This window comes from Triturus cristatus, chromosome 11, assembly GCF_964204655.1.
Source record: "Triturus cristatus chromosome 11, aTriCri1.1, whole genome shotgun sequence".
NCBI lineage: Eukaryota > Metazoa > Chordata > Amphibia > Caudata > Salamandridae > Triturus > Triturus cristatus.
In genome coordinates, this window is record NC_140594.1 from 241,364,400 (window position 1) to 241,379,115 (window position 14,716).

At 44.3% G+C, this 14,716-nt stretch overlaps 1 protein-coding gene across 3 annotated transcripts in view; it reads right to left on the bottom strand.

Annotated features, from left to right (window-relative positions):
• Positions 1 to 14,716, bottom strand: part of HPS4 (HPS4 biogenesis of lysosomal organelles complex 3 subunit 2) — a 431,024-nt gene that overhangs the window by 52,887 nt on the left and 363,421 nt on the right. For all 3 annotated transcript variants that reach the window (XM_085635656.1, XM_085635655.1, XM_085635658.1), the window contains exon 13: positions 14,419 to 14,527. In XM_085635656.1, coding sequence (XP_085491782.1) covers positions 14,419 to 14,527 — 109 coding nt within the window. The remainder of the gene's footprint in view (positions 1 to 14,418; positions 14,528 to 14,716) is intronic.

A 14,716-nucleotide genomic window follows, 5' to 3' on the forward strand; every position in this document is an offset into this window, starting at 1 on the left:
GCATCAGTTTTTCCAGTTCGTCATAGTGCACTTTGTCATAGTGTGCTAGGAGAGCTTGCGCATTGGCAATGCGCCAATTGTTAGCAGCCTGTGACGCAATACCTTTCCCTGAAGCGTCTATAAGTTTTGACTCCTTGTCAGGAGGAGGGGTGTCGCCTGTAGCCTGGAAATTAGCCCTCTTACGTGCATTAGACACAACAAGATCGTCTAAGAGCCTTTAATGTACATCGGGTCTGTAGGACCTGCTTTATATTTTTTATCTACCCTTGGTGTAAGTATTCAGGCTCTAACAGGGTCTTTGAATACTTCTGGTGCATGTTTTAACATGCCTTTTAACATAGGCAGGGTGTGGGTGGATTTTTATGAGGGTGCAACTGTTTCCACTAAGAAGTCCTCTTCTAGGGGATCAGTGTGTAGTTCCACCCCATGGTAGTGAGAAGCCCTATGGACAAGTTGTGCAAACCCAATGTTATCATCAGGTGGTGATGGTCTGGAGGGATAAAGATCAGGGTCATTGTGGAGATCCGGATCTTGATCACAGTCATCCCATGGGTCTGGGTCCTGTGGTATGTTATGGTCGTCATCATCCCCTAGTGTATCCCCATCCCCATAATCATCACCATCTTGTGGCTCAGGTGAGTGTGTAGGTGATGGTGAGTTTGCTGGTGAGATGAATAAGTTAGGATCAGGAGTAGGAGGAGAGGGAGGTATTAGACCTAGCACCACTGGCGTGGGTCTCCCTTCCATTTTTTCAATGTTGCCTCCTATGCTTTTGATGGTCTAGATGCTTTGGGCACTTTGCCCCTGCTATTCAGTGCCAAAGTGCAAGTGCTCCCTATTGTGAATTATTGTAATGGATTAGTGACTCCATGATTGGCTTATTTGATTTACTTGTCAGACCCTAGTACAGCACCATGTGTGCCCAGGGCCTGTAAATCAAATGCTGCTGGTGGGCTTGCAGCACTGATTGTGCCACCCACAGAAGCAGCTTGTAAAATATGGCTCAGGCCTGCCATTGCAGAGCCTGTGTGCAGTCTGGGACTGCCATGTCGACTTGGCAAGTGCACCCACAGTCCCTAAACCTTCCCTTTTCTACATGTTAGTCACCCCTAAGGTAGGCCCAAGGGCAGGGTGCATTGTATGTGAAAGGTAGGACATGCCCTGATATGTGTGGCATGTCCTGATAGTGAATTACAGCCAATTTAGTTTTTCACTATTGCAATGCTATCTGTTCCCATAGGCCAGAATGGGCAGTTTGATTAGAACATCTTATAATCCTAACTGACCCTAGCAACAAGATAGGATAATAAAGTTTAGTATGCCTGAACTCAGAATGTTAAAATACATATTTTAGTGTGGGTGATTTTTACATTCTGTGTTTGAAAATACCACTTTTAGAAAGTAGGTAGTATTTCCTTGCCTAACCATCCAGCATACCTCTGCTAGGTTTGTGTATTGCATGTCTGGTTTGTGAGTGACAGGGGGCTAGAGAGGGCTGTGGCTCCAGCAGTCTGATGGATCAGGGCTGGGCTGTATAGGGCCTTCATAGAATAGAGAGTAGGGGGAGGAGATTTCCTTTCCGCTACCTGGGCCAGGTCTACTTTCAACAATGCGGTCTCCACCTCCTGCCAGGAAGCTGCACCACGGAGGATAGAACTGGTTTTGGCTGGGCACAGACACCCTCTGCCTTCAGATGACAAAGGATTTTGCAGTATAAATATTGGGGACCAGACCCCAGAACTTTAGATCACTTCTGGGAATCAAGATGAACCCTTTGGCAAGGAGAGGAACCGGAGAAGCTGAAGGAAGATTACTGCCCCTGTGCTGTTGCTGTTTGGGGTTGGCCTCCAGTGGTTACTTTATTGCCAAGGAAAGGAGAAAAGGAACTTTGTGTGAACTTTTACTATCTCGAGGAAGATCTCCAAGGGCTTGAAGTTGAGCTTGCCTCCTGTTCTGCAGTCTCAGGGACACAAAGACTTCACCACCAGCTCCCCCTGAATTTCCTTGCTGGGAATTCTACCTGCTCTGAGGTGCCTGCTGTTAAGCATCCAAGGTACTTTGAGAATAAAGTGTTGCATTTACCATCTCCATTGAACTAAGCCATTTCTACCATTTTTAAGTCAGATTTTTATTACAGTATTGTAGATTTTTGTTGTTTGGTCTTGTGTTTAGTCTAGTAAAGGTTACTTATTTTTCTAAACTGGTGTGGTATCCATTTGTGGTGTTTTCACTGTATTACTGTATGTGTTCACAAATGCTTTACACACTGCCTCTGAGATAAGCCTGTCTTCTCTTGCCAAGCTACCAAAGGGGTGAGCAGAGGTTATTCGGGAGTGTATCCCCCTTTCCCTGACTAGAAGCAAGAGCCCCTACTTGGTCAAAGGTACCTACCTCTGCCAACTAGAGACTCCCATTTCTAACAGGAGGTATATAATGGGGTGAAGGGTTAGTACCCATATCCTTGCATTTGAGAGGTATGGCAGGATCCTCTGGAAGGTCTAATTTCCGTTTTTTAGGAGGTTTGGTGAGAAGTTTACCAGTTTCGGGGTCAATATGCAGTGTTTTCTGCTTTGGATCCGAAGATTCTAGAAGAGAAAGTTCTCCGAGTGGCGTGTCTTGTTTCGGCGTCGGCGGTATGGCCGTAGTGTGTTCCTTAACGGGCTTAAGCTGTGACAGTTTTGTAGGTGTTGAGGGAGTTTTTGGATCCGACATTTTCTTCGGCTCCGAAGCTTTTGGTTTGTCTTACTTCGGCTCCAAAGCTTTCGGTTTGTCCTGTTTCAGCTCCGAAGCTTTGTCTTTTGGTGTCTTCGGAGTCGGGGTTTTCGGCGCCGAAGGTGTCTTTGGTGCCGGCAATTAAATGTGGGGCACCGGCTTGGTTTTAGGCTTCGATGCAGAAGGTGTATGTTCGGTGCCGGAATGGGGAGAACTCGAGCCCGAGTCGGAAGGCTTTGGTTTCGGTTTCATAGCCGGGCCCGAGGGCGGGGTGTCTGAAGTTTGAACACGGTATTGACCTCAGCCCGAGGAAGAAGGTGTTACCGGAGCCTAAGGTTTGGGGGCGGGCTGGGTAGTAGTTCTCACTGTCCGCTGAGCCGGGGTGACAGTCTGCTCGTCTTCCTCAGAGTCGTTGACTTCGGAGACGGAGATATCCTCTTCTGCAGGTTGAAGTTCTGGATGGACTCTGGAACCTGCTTCAAAGATGTCTGGAATCGAGCTGCTTCTGCTGGACATTTCGTGTCGTCGAGCCCGGCGATCACGGATAATTTTCTTTCACCGGAACTAAGTACAGGCCTCACAGTGTTTTTCATCGTGCTCGGGTGGGGGTTGGGGGGGGGGGGCAGAGGTTACACACTTAGTGTAAGTCTGTGTGTGGGAATTTAGCACCACACCTGGGGCATTTTTTAAATGGAGCCCGTTCCATCAACGGCCTTCTTGGTTTGCGCGGCTAGTTCCAACGGCCCGTGTCGAAGTTCCTTGTCGAATATTTTTTACGTTGGAAGATGTGCGTAGAAAGAGGAATGCAACCCAGAACAATACAGTCAAGCGGTGAAGGATTGCGCGTCAAAGGGGGCACGAAGATGATACCGACCTGGAGCGCAGGAAATCACATCCGAACCCGATGGCGGAAAAAAACAATCTGGGCATGGAAGTGATGCCCATGCGCACTATCATTGTACGGAGGAGTCACCTATCTCGTGACTACAAAGACTTCTTCGAACAAAAGCAAACTGCAAACATCTGAGCCCAACACCAGATGGCGATCTATGCACAGTATATGATCTACAGCTCATATGCCTCGAACATCATGTTAGGAAATATCTCCAGCAGTACTAGGCCCAACCGTGTTAAAATGAAATTGGTAATATGCACACTTGGGAAAGATCCTACATAACTCCCCAGCACCCTTATGCGGTGTGAATATCCAGACCAAAGTCCACCCCGGCAATTATTATAATTCAATACCACACAGTTATAGGTTGGACCCCAGATCACGATACCAGGAATGTTTACAAACAGATAATTACAACACATTTAAGCAGCACCATGGGACAAGGCTGCACGGGTAAAAACCAATGTCAAAGGTAATATTCTTTTGGCAAGAAATCAACATGTAAAGAAACACTGCCCATGCGGTGTAAGTAATAACAGCCAGTCACTCCCACACACTCACTCAGCACTGATTTGCGGTGCCACAGTTTTCAGGCAGGCCCATATGGAGGGCATTTGCGCACACACAGCACCCTAATGCAGTGCACTAATAACCGGCAGGTCAGTTGATAATGTAGATGTGGACCCCGTAGCCCAAGCCCTCCTCCATCTTTCAGCTAACCCCGACCACCCTACACCCATGGGCTGGAGATAAAGAAAACCTTCCTCCGGATACTAACCCCTTGGAGAGCACACTTCAGGGTGCCGCACAGCAGCAGGTAGTCAGGCCAGGCCATCCATTATTCAGGAAGGGTGCACAGTCCCTTCCAAAGGCAGTAATCCTCTTTGTGCACAACAGATTCCTCTGGCATTGTGCACCACACAGTTCCAGGATCTCCGGTCCTACGTCCTCACAAGTGTATTCCTACTCTGCTGAAGTATGGTACCATTATATATACACTGTAGTGTGCCTTTGAAGTTGGGGTGGGTCAGAGGGTTTCCCTTTGAACCACAGATGTCTCCACTAAATTTCAGTCTTTTTTCCCATGGTGTCATGGAATGCAGAGCTTAATCTCTAGTGGGGCCATGATCTGAATCCCAAAGGCCAAGTGTCAAAAACTCTTCCTCCAATCTATCCAGCCAGGCCCGCACATGGCAGAGGTCTGTCGTTCCAGTTGCACGCCCAAGTTTATAGCCGTCTCTGGGGAACACACAAATGTGCTCCCCATCCTCCAGTGTGGAGTGGAGTCTAACTAAAGGGCACCCAAACGTTTTAGAGCAAAGAAAGGCACACTTTCTTGAAGGGACATTTCTAAGCTGTTACTGACAAATTCCTCTTTACCACAGGAAAGGGTCTGCTAGTGTGAAGCCAATGATAGGAAACATTAAGAGGCTGCTCCACTGTAAGCCACTATTGCAGCTTGAAGTAATTTCAACCAGTCTCCCAGGTTAACCTATGGGAAGAGCAAACCTCATGGGTAGTGATAACACACATGGGTATTCTTCATTACCTGGGCAAGGAACACAAATGAGTACCTGCCCTGCCTTTCACCTACCACAGACTAGACCCCTTAAGACTTACCCCAGGGGTGCTCAAGTGTTATTGAAAGGTTACCTCAGGATTTGTCAGTGGTTTAGAAAGGCCAATCTGAGCATAAGTGCAATTGCGCACACACAGGCCTGCAATGGCAGGCTTTGACACATGTTTACACACCCCATATGTGCAAGCGAGCAAACAGGCCTGCGATGGCGGGTTGGAGACATGCTTAAAAACATCAGGTAAGCACCATTCCTGAAGTGTGCAGGAAGGGCGTGTGCACTCTCAGACTGCATTTACAGCAGGAAAGTGCCCACAGCCCTACAGCCACTAAAAAAGAATCAACTAGAATCCTAACAAAGGCTCAAGTAACGCATTACATACAACATAAACTCAAAATGTATTAAAAATGCATCACATGAAACACCAAAATATACATAAAATAGTGATGTTAACAAATGATTATTAACAAATGATAACCCTGCACAAACTCAAATATGTACACAATGTTTAATACAATAGTATAAAATCTGATGAGATGGTGCTCTCTTAGTTACACAATAAAGAACAATTGACAGTGTAACCAAAAAACAACAAGCATTTGCAATGCAATCGGTCTCGCTTTTGGGACCTTATATGTATTTAGCTATGTAGCACATTAGCCTTGGTGCTGAAATTTCTACAACCAAGACCCAGAACTAAAAGTGGCTACCTTGCACATATTGTAGAATTCCGGATTCTTTTTTTAAACAAAGCCATAGATTGCCTCCTAATCGCCTTGAATAAATGGGTCAGCAGTTATTTAAAGAAGAGCTTTAAAAGAGTTCTTTATAGCAATGGCACATTTTTTTGAAACTACTGAATTTTGAATAATTGCGGTTGGACAAAAAATATACATAAACACACAAAAATTAAATTTCTGGATTATGCTGTATACTTGGGTGTGAACTACTCACATTTTGGAATTTTCATTAGTACTTGGAATTGTTATTAACAAAAGGCATATTGGAGATAAATGGAAACATTAAACCTGTTAGGGACACTTGCACATTCTTGAGTAGGTTTTGACAAACGTGCCCCCATCTGCAAGCATTTAACACTGCTGTTCCGTAGATCATCATTGAGCCATGGCACTTCCAATTGCCGGGCTGGAGCATTGCTGAAACAATACTTTGGCTATAAACTGCACCTGGGCGATATTCTTAAGGTGAGCAACCTGTAGTTAGAAGTTTCCATAAGAAAAGCTTAACACTGCCTAAAGTCTCTATAGAAACTATAGGCTACACAGGATCAAACTAGTGCCCTCGCCTTAAGCCTTATCACTTTCTCTCAATACATTATTGTGCAATGAGGTCTCCTACTAAATTATACTAAGAAATTACCTAAGACTTGGAATTTTTCATTCAAATAGTCACATATAAAAGAGCAGTATTGAACAGGAATCAATTCCCTGTCATCTAGTCTCTTACTTCTAATCTTTCTATTCCCCTTACCCACTATGCCCCACCCCAATCGACTTTCCGCTCATCTTCCCCTCATCCCCTGACTACTATAGTAGATCCATCATGCCTCCCCTCAACCATACTCTCATGATGCCGGACTCACCCATCACTATGCATGGCCCTAATTCTTGGTCCATCCTTTACCCCTCAAACCTTTCCAAAAACGGCAAGAAAAACTTAAACACAAACTTCTAATTTGCCACCAAGAAACCTTATTTGTTGACAACTACCTAAGACTAACCTCCATCATAAAAACGAACTACATCTTCTTCACCAAACGCCCTTCCAAATGGAAAAGCATCTTTCTCCAACACCTTCCTATCACGAAGTCCTGCAAAATCCCTTATGGTCTGAAACTGTCCACCACTCCCTCCTCCACATTTTCTTGTGAAGTCGACATCTCTATATTCAAATCAGGAAATATCCTTATTCAAGCCTCCGAAAACCATCTCACCATTTTTGAACACCATCTCAGCTCCTCATCCCAAAACCTACTTCCTACACTTACCACTAACCTCCCAAATGCAAGATGCCTTTTAGTCCCCTCGCACTCTGACCCCTACTCTGCCATTCCACGATTCACCAACCTCAAACGAAAACCCGGATCCTCAGATGTACTTCCCCACGACATCATCAGCATCCCTCCCCCTCCTGATTTTCTCACAACCTCCTCTGCCTCCCAAATCCACCCTACTCTGGTACCCCCGCCCCCTGAACCCCCAACGGCTCCTCGAATAACTCCAATCTCCTTCCCTCTTAGTAACCTTACTACAACCCCCTCAGCCACACAAATCCTTCCCCCTCCTCATGTAACACCTCCCTTTGATCCCCCAATGGCTCCACCAACATCTCCAATTTCTTCTCCTGGTAACCATCCCTCCCACTATCTATCTAGCAGCCCCCAACTCCCCTCCCATGCCCCCTTTTTCTTCTCATGACACCCAGCTGACTCCTGGGAATGCCCTCTCTCACCCTTCAACTCCGCCTCCACCTCACAACCTTAACACACCTCTCTTCCCTCCGACTGGTTTCCCACCTTTCTCACACCCCTGACCAACATAGACCATTCCCCCATCCCACCCGATCTCCTAGCCCTCTTCCCTCTCTCACTTCTTACCCAATCACTCCTCAATATAGAACTCCACCTCTCAGCCCTCGTGTTAGAACTCCCTTCTCTCAGAAATGACGTCAACTCCCTCTCCACAAGGAACCCTTCCTACTGCACTTATCCCCTTAAACCCTAAAAAAACAGAAATCATTCTATTCTTTCCTAAAAACAACCCGCTCCTTATTCAACACTGGATCTCTGACATCAAAGCTCTCAACTGCTCTCTCTCCATCTCTAACTCGGTCAAGTCCCTCGGCATTTGCGTCGACCAGAGCCTAAGTCTTACTCCCCACATAAAAAACTCGGCTAACGGTGCTCTCTTCACACTGCACCATCTTAAAAAAATGAAACCCTTTATTCCTGCAGATGACTTCAAATCAGTTGTACAATAATTGGTCCTGTCCAGAATGGATTACGGTAACGCCAATCTTGCTGGAACTCCTAAAGTCCACCTAGCCCCTATCAAATCCGTTCTTAACCTTGCTGCCAGGCTTATTACTGACTGTAAGCGCTTTGATAACATCTGCCCCGTTCTCAAAAACCTTAAATGGCTTCCGATCGAAGGCAGATCTACCTACAAGACCGCCTGCATCACGCACAAAGCCCTCCATCAAAATACCCCATCTTACCTCTCTGACAAACTCCACAAAGCGGGCTGTACTAGAACAACGAGGAGCACTAACGCTCTTGTCCTTGTCCCTCCTTTGTCAAAAAAGAAATCAACACAGTCTCGCTATTTTTCTGGAAATGTGCCCTCTGTCTGGAATGCCCTTCCCAAAGATCTACGTTGCAACCCCTCCTACCCGTGCTTCATAAAAAACCTCAAGCTGCTCCTTCTCAATAAATACTGGGGTTCTTAATATATTGTTCACTGGCTACTAATTCTTACCCCTTACATTGTCAATATTGGTTCCCTTCCCCATTCTATTCTCTCTTTCCGACCACCCCCTCTCTTTATTTTTCGGATAATACCCACCCTCTGCCACCCTCTTTGCCCTTACCCTCCACAATTGTACTTCACTTTCTCGACCCCCCCCCTTTCTGACACACTATCTAATCTTTGCGGTCTTCCAGTTCTACTAGCTTTGATCTGTTACTTTACTTAGGTCTTCCTAGTTTACTTACCCGTTCTCAAACTTATCAAAGTGCCCTGCCTCATTACCTCAATGTACTAAAATTATAATGTTTTTCAGTATTACCAAATCTTGTAAAGCGCTCTGCTACTCTTGGGTCCAGCCAGTGCTATATAAAACCTTTAAATAAATAAGTAAAATAAATAAATAATAAATAATCATGGTCCTCCAACCCATTCTTTAAGAGAGATGACAAAATAAGTGGGAAGGTGTCTCAAACATGGACGTGGTCAACTAAGCCTAACTAGGAATCCCTTGCAAGAGATGTGGCTTATGTAGTTAAGATTGGGGCTTAAAGCATGTGAACTAAAATCTTCTGCTTCACACAATGTGGCACTTGCCAGTATGTGGTGCCTCTGTGAATTATTGGTGATAGTCAGACATATCACACAACAATCAATATGCGTTTAAAACAACCAGACCTATTAGTTATAATGCGATGGTATTATTGTTACCAGCTGCATGTGCCCCAAAAATACTTGCTGACTGCATTAAAACTTGTTACACGAAAGAAATGCTCCAGCTGCACGCATACACTATGTTTAAAACCAACAATTGCGATAAAATAAAAAGGAAAAACTTGCACTGTATTTGCCAGCTTCACACATACACGGTCTTTAAAACGGTGTGAAAACAGACAAAACACCCCGTAAATATGCTGGAGGTTGTGAGACAGTGAGGAACATCAGCTATATGTAATTACTTAGTGTCTAACTTGGAACACATTAGACACCGTTCGAACTATCATTATATATAAAAAACATATATAGCAAGCACCAACTCGTTGCAAGCAGATAAGAACAATTTGTCTTATATTAAATAAACCTGCAGATAAAGTTATAACGCGGGTGTTAATGTACCGAGAGCTCCATAAACAATAGCATCCGGAGCAATACCACCCGCCTCCCTCTGGGCCCCACTCGTTGTAGTGCCTTTATCTCCACTGCCATTAGGTTCTGGACGTTTTAGAAATTGGTCTTAGCTGTGTTTTGGGGCCGCTGTTAATCCAGCTATATATATTGTAAAGTTAGGTTACAGACTACACAATGAACGCAACAGTAAGAAATGAAAGAATGTGAAAGATAGAAGTAAGGTGGGATCAACAAATAATAGAGGAAGGATATAAAATGGACTGAAAAAAATGTAATTACTGATGGAAAATAAAAGTATGAAAAGAATGGAAGAAAAAAAAAACATTGTAGTTAATATGAGCGCTAGGGCCTGTAGGAAAGATCAGGCAAGCTTTAGCTTATAATAAGATAGTGCTCAGATGACCTGCTGCGGGCCCCGGGAATCGAACCGTGAACCTTGTGCTATGAAGTTAGCTGCTGTAGCTGTTGCGCTATACTTCATATCAATAAAGGCACGGCACAAAATACAGGTTTAAATAATGCTACAGAAGTGCAAGCTCTTTCAAAAGTTTACGCACCTTGTTACAGAAAAGCGAAAATGTGTGCATTATAAAAATTCTGTGGCAATGTTAACAAGACAATCTGCCAACTGCATGTATAAACTGTGTTTAAAACACTGTGAAAACAAACACAAGATCTGGTAAATAAGCATCCAGCTTGTGAGACAGTGAGGAACATCAGCTATATGTAATCACTTATTGTCTAACGTGGAACACATTAGACGCCGTTAGAACTATTGCTATATATAAAAAACAGATATAGGAAGCACCAACTTATTGTAAGCAACTAATAACAATGTGTTTTATATTACATAAACCTGTTGATAAAGTTATATGGCCGGTGTTGATGTACCAAGAGCTACATAAACAATGGGTCCGGAGCAATACCTACCCCCTCCCTTGGGACCCCACTCGTTGTAGTGCCACACTATTAATCCAAATAGCCTTTATTTCCACTAACATTATGTTCTGTGCAGAGCAGGCAGCGGTAAGAGTAGCTAAAGAACGCCCGTGGAGCTGTAAGTTGTACAGCGACGCACTCCCAGTGTTGTGAATGTCAACACAGCGTGGGACGGATGTAACTGTCGGGAGCTCTTAGATACCTGTGTTACTGCCACGCCCCACCTCTTGCACTTAAGGAGGGGGGGTTATAGCACGTGGCAGGCACCGATGCCAGATCCACACCACCCAACCCTAGGGGACCTCATTGGCACAGGGCCAGCCCCTGCATGCCTCACCCTTCTCTTCGCTTGTCCGGTTTTAAAGAGGTGACTGCAGTGTTACCAAAAAAAGTTAAAAGGAACAGATCAGGTGCGCAGTTATGGAGTAAGTGAGGCAGTCTCTCCTGCACAGAGGGGTGGGGGACGGTGTGACACAAGGAAGGACGCACAACGCCTGGTGTGACTCCTCTCAGGTGATATAGACAGACCACAAAGTCAGGGCACCAACACACACTTCTCGTGCATAGAACTAGAAGCAGTTTCAAAACTTGTGCTGCACACAAGCTGCCGCAGCCACCTGGGGACAACACACATCCAGCGCAGAACCGTCTAAGAACAAGAAGGTCTCCGTCGCCGCCCGTCTTCTACAAAAGCTTAACAATAAAAGGAGACCTCTTCTGGTCTCAGGCGGATTCGGGTGCAGCACGGAGCAAAGTTTCCTGTTTGAACACAGCCCCTGAACTGGACCGTATGGCTTTAGCCAAGGTGCACGGAGAACAAGCGGCACAGCTCCATTCACTGAGCCCCGCCCACCAGAGAGGCATTCATTCCTCTGCAGCTTCCTGCTCGGGCCGGCCTGCAAAGCACAACAGGTGCTGTCTCTGGCAGGACAGCAGCGGAAACAGTTCGGAGCCCTCGCGTTCCTGGGGAGGGGTAGGCAAGCATTCAGGGACAAGAAAATAGTCTGTGCAGTAAAGGGGCTGATAGACATGGAAGGACACAAATGACGACATGGCTGTCATGGGGAGGGACTAGGAAGCCAAAAACAAATCAGAATGCAGAATTTAGGATGTAAGCCAATCCAAAACATGGGCAGAATGGGCGGAGCTAAAACAAAGCTTCCCTGCTGTAGTATATACTGCATGTCTCAACGAGACGGCGCAAGCGCTGCCTAGGCGAGACCTAAAAAAAGAGAGGATGCGGGCAAATTATTATACACAAAAACTGATGAGACATAACAGGAACAAAGATAGCAAGGATTGCGTCCTCTACAATCAAGGCCACATGTAAGCGTCGACGGCGTTTCAACCACATTCAATTTAAATGGTCCTCATCAAGACAAACAATATTAATAATAGAGCATCCAATAATAAATTGTTTCCTTTGCCAACGAAAGTATAGATGAGTAAATATAATATATTCGATCCACGGCGAAGGAGTCAATGGAAATGAGGAGCGTATAAATCAATGTTGGCTTAAGAAGATTATTCAGAGCCCCATCGCTCTCATAAAGACCACAAATTGCACTATCAGTCAGATAAGCGAAACTATAACTTCTCGTAATTATGAGTAAGTAGTCCATATGGACGCCGGGCAGCCCGTCACAGCGTCTCTGTAATATTACTAAAAAAGAGTCAACAAAACCCATGCGAAAAAAGCAAACAATGTAGGGAAACACTATCTCAAGCACGTCAGGTCTAATAAAGAGTGATTATGTAATCTCTCTCAAATGTCTGAAGGATTCTGTAATGATCTCCAAGAAAATGCAGAAGATGATATATAGTCTTAGTAATCCTGAGTCTACGATCCCTTCTAGACACAAGACATGTTTCTAAAGAGCCTTATGGCAAGAGAACTGTCTTGCGTACAAGACTGGGTACAAAATACACAGAAAAGTGAATTAGGTGTACTCCACATTTTTTGGCTTGCCTGAGAGGCAAAACTTGGCTATGAGCCATCCAAATCTGCTCTCAAGGCAAACCTGAGAATTGGGCAGATTTCCAGCACAAAATGACAGAAATTCACAATCAGTGGTTCAAATGTTTTAATTTCTCCTATTGTGAACCAGCCCTCAATTGCAGACAGGTTGCAGCTGTACCTTTGAAGTCACAGACCAATGTTAACGGCAAGTGGATATGTTTTTGATGGGGGTTCTGTTTTTGAATCTCTCTATCAAGCGGGATTCAGAGGCCATACTCTGAGCTTCTGTAGGGAAGGACCTTTTCTTCTCTTTCCTTTCCTTTCCTGACTTCTACCATGACACCTTATTTGCGTATGTATTGGTCTTCCTGCAGACCATGCAATTCGATTTTCTCCCTGTCCTTAAGGGTCCGCCTCGACATGTTCACATGCTGAGGAGACTCTTCATTTATATGTTTTTCCAGAAGACAAATGGAGCAAAGACTTTTGGACTATTTCTCCCTTTTTCCTGCCCCACAAGAAGAATTTCACAAAAGGACTAGTCACTGCGACTGACAAAGCATGATGGGTTACTCCCTTAAAGGAGCTGTCTTCGTTTTTTAAAAGCTGTGGATGCATGTCGTATTTGTATAGCGCGAACCACAGTGAAAGGCATCAAAGTGCTGCATAGGGTCAAAGGCAAAGATACACTCAACAATGATTGAAGGAGAGTCTAAGACAGAAAGAGCATTGATACTGTGGCAAAATGTAGGGTCTGTTTAAGAGGTGTGCTTTCAGCTCTTTCCTAAACTTAAACGGGGTTGGGGCTTTCCTAATGGATACCAGAATATCATTTCGGATCATGGGTACATAGATGGGAAAGAACTATTACTTTTTTCTTTTTTTTTTTTGCACTTCTTTGTCCACAGTCAGATGGTATGCTGGTTGTTGGTGTGCTCAGAACCTTTAGAGATGATGATATTACTGGCTAGATAGGTGGTGGTGCTGGCTGGGATGCAGTTGATTTTTATTGTGGGGACCAGCAAGGGCAGCCACCAACTCTCTACTGGGGTGTGGGTGATGTGGTTATATTTCTCCAGACACGCTGTGGAATATAGGATGCCCTATGTGGAAAGGCCCCAGATATGTACATATTGATAATAAAAAATAAATCCTATTAAGTGTTGTTGGATGGCTTATTTTTGTTCTTACTTTTCTAGGAGCACCCTTTATTTTTTAACTCACTTTTTATTTCTGAACAGTGGGAAGCCAATGGCATCTAGACAATCTCTGGTGACCTCTATTTGTGACAAGCCAATTTTAAATGTTGAAGCAAGAGGAGCAACGAGGTTTTTTTCGTTATTTCTAGCTCTACATGGCAGTGGCTTACTCACAGTGGTGTTGTTACAATGACCTCCTGTTCTATGGAGGTCATACTTTGTAATAGACAAGAAAAGAAAGATCGGTCGGTACTATGTGGACTCAAAGTAAAAGCACAAAATATTTGTGTACTTCCTTTGGTTGTAAAGAAAATGGCATTCCATTCAAAAAGACACAATAGGGGTGAAAATAGAAATGACATAACTTCTAAAAACAAAACAACAAAAAACAAAAAACGAATGTATGAAAGACTTCTAGGTAAAAAAAACCTGAATTAACGGACTTCCTAAAATGTAATACTAGGAGAACAGGAATGCGTGGTAGGAGTGAAAATAATAAAAATAAAGTTATAACACACTATACCTTACGGTGATTTCCTGAATTGTATGATGATGGTAGAAATCCGTATGTATCAGACTGGCAGCTCTTAGAAAATTGCGATCAGGATCACTGGGGCTCTGCTGGAGATTATCTTGAAATAGAAATCATGGGTGAATAAAAATTCATAGGCATATATAGATGTTCACAAACCATGTGTAAATCTCACACCCCTCGATTAAATCACACAGAAGAAGCGCTGAACTTTTAGCTGTGGTAACAAATTAGATATCAGATTATCATTAGGATACAAATGTTAAAGCTACGCCAGAAAAAAAAACCT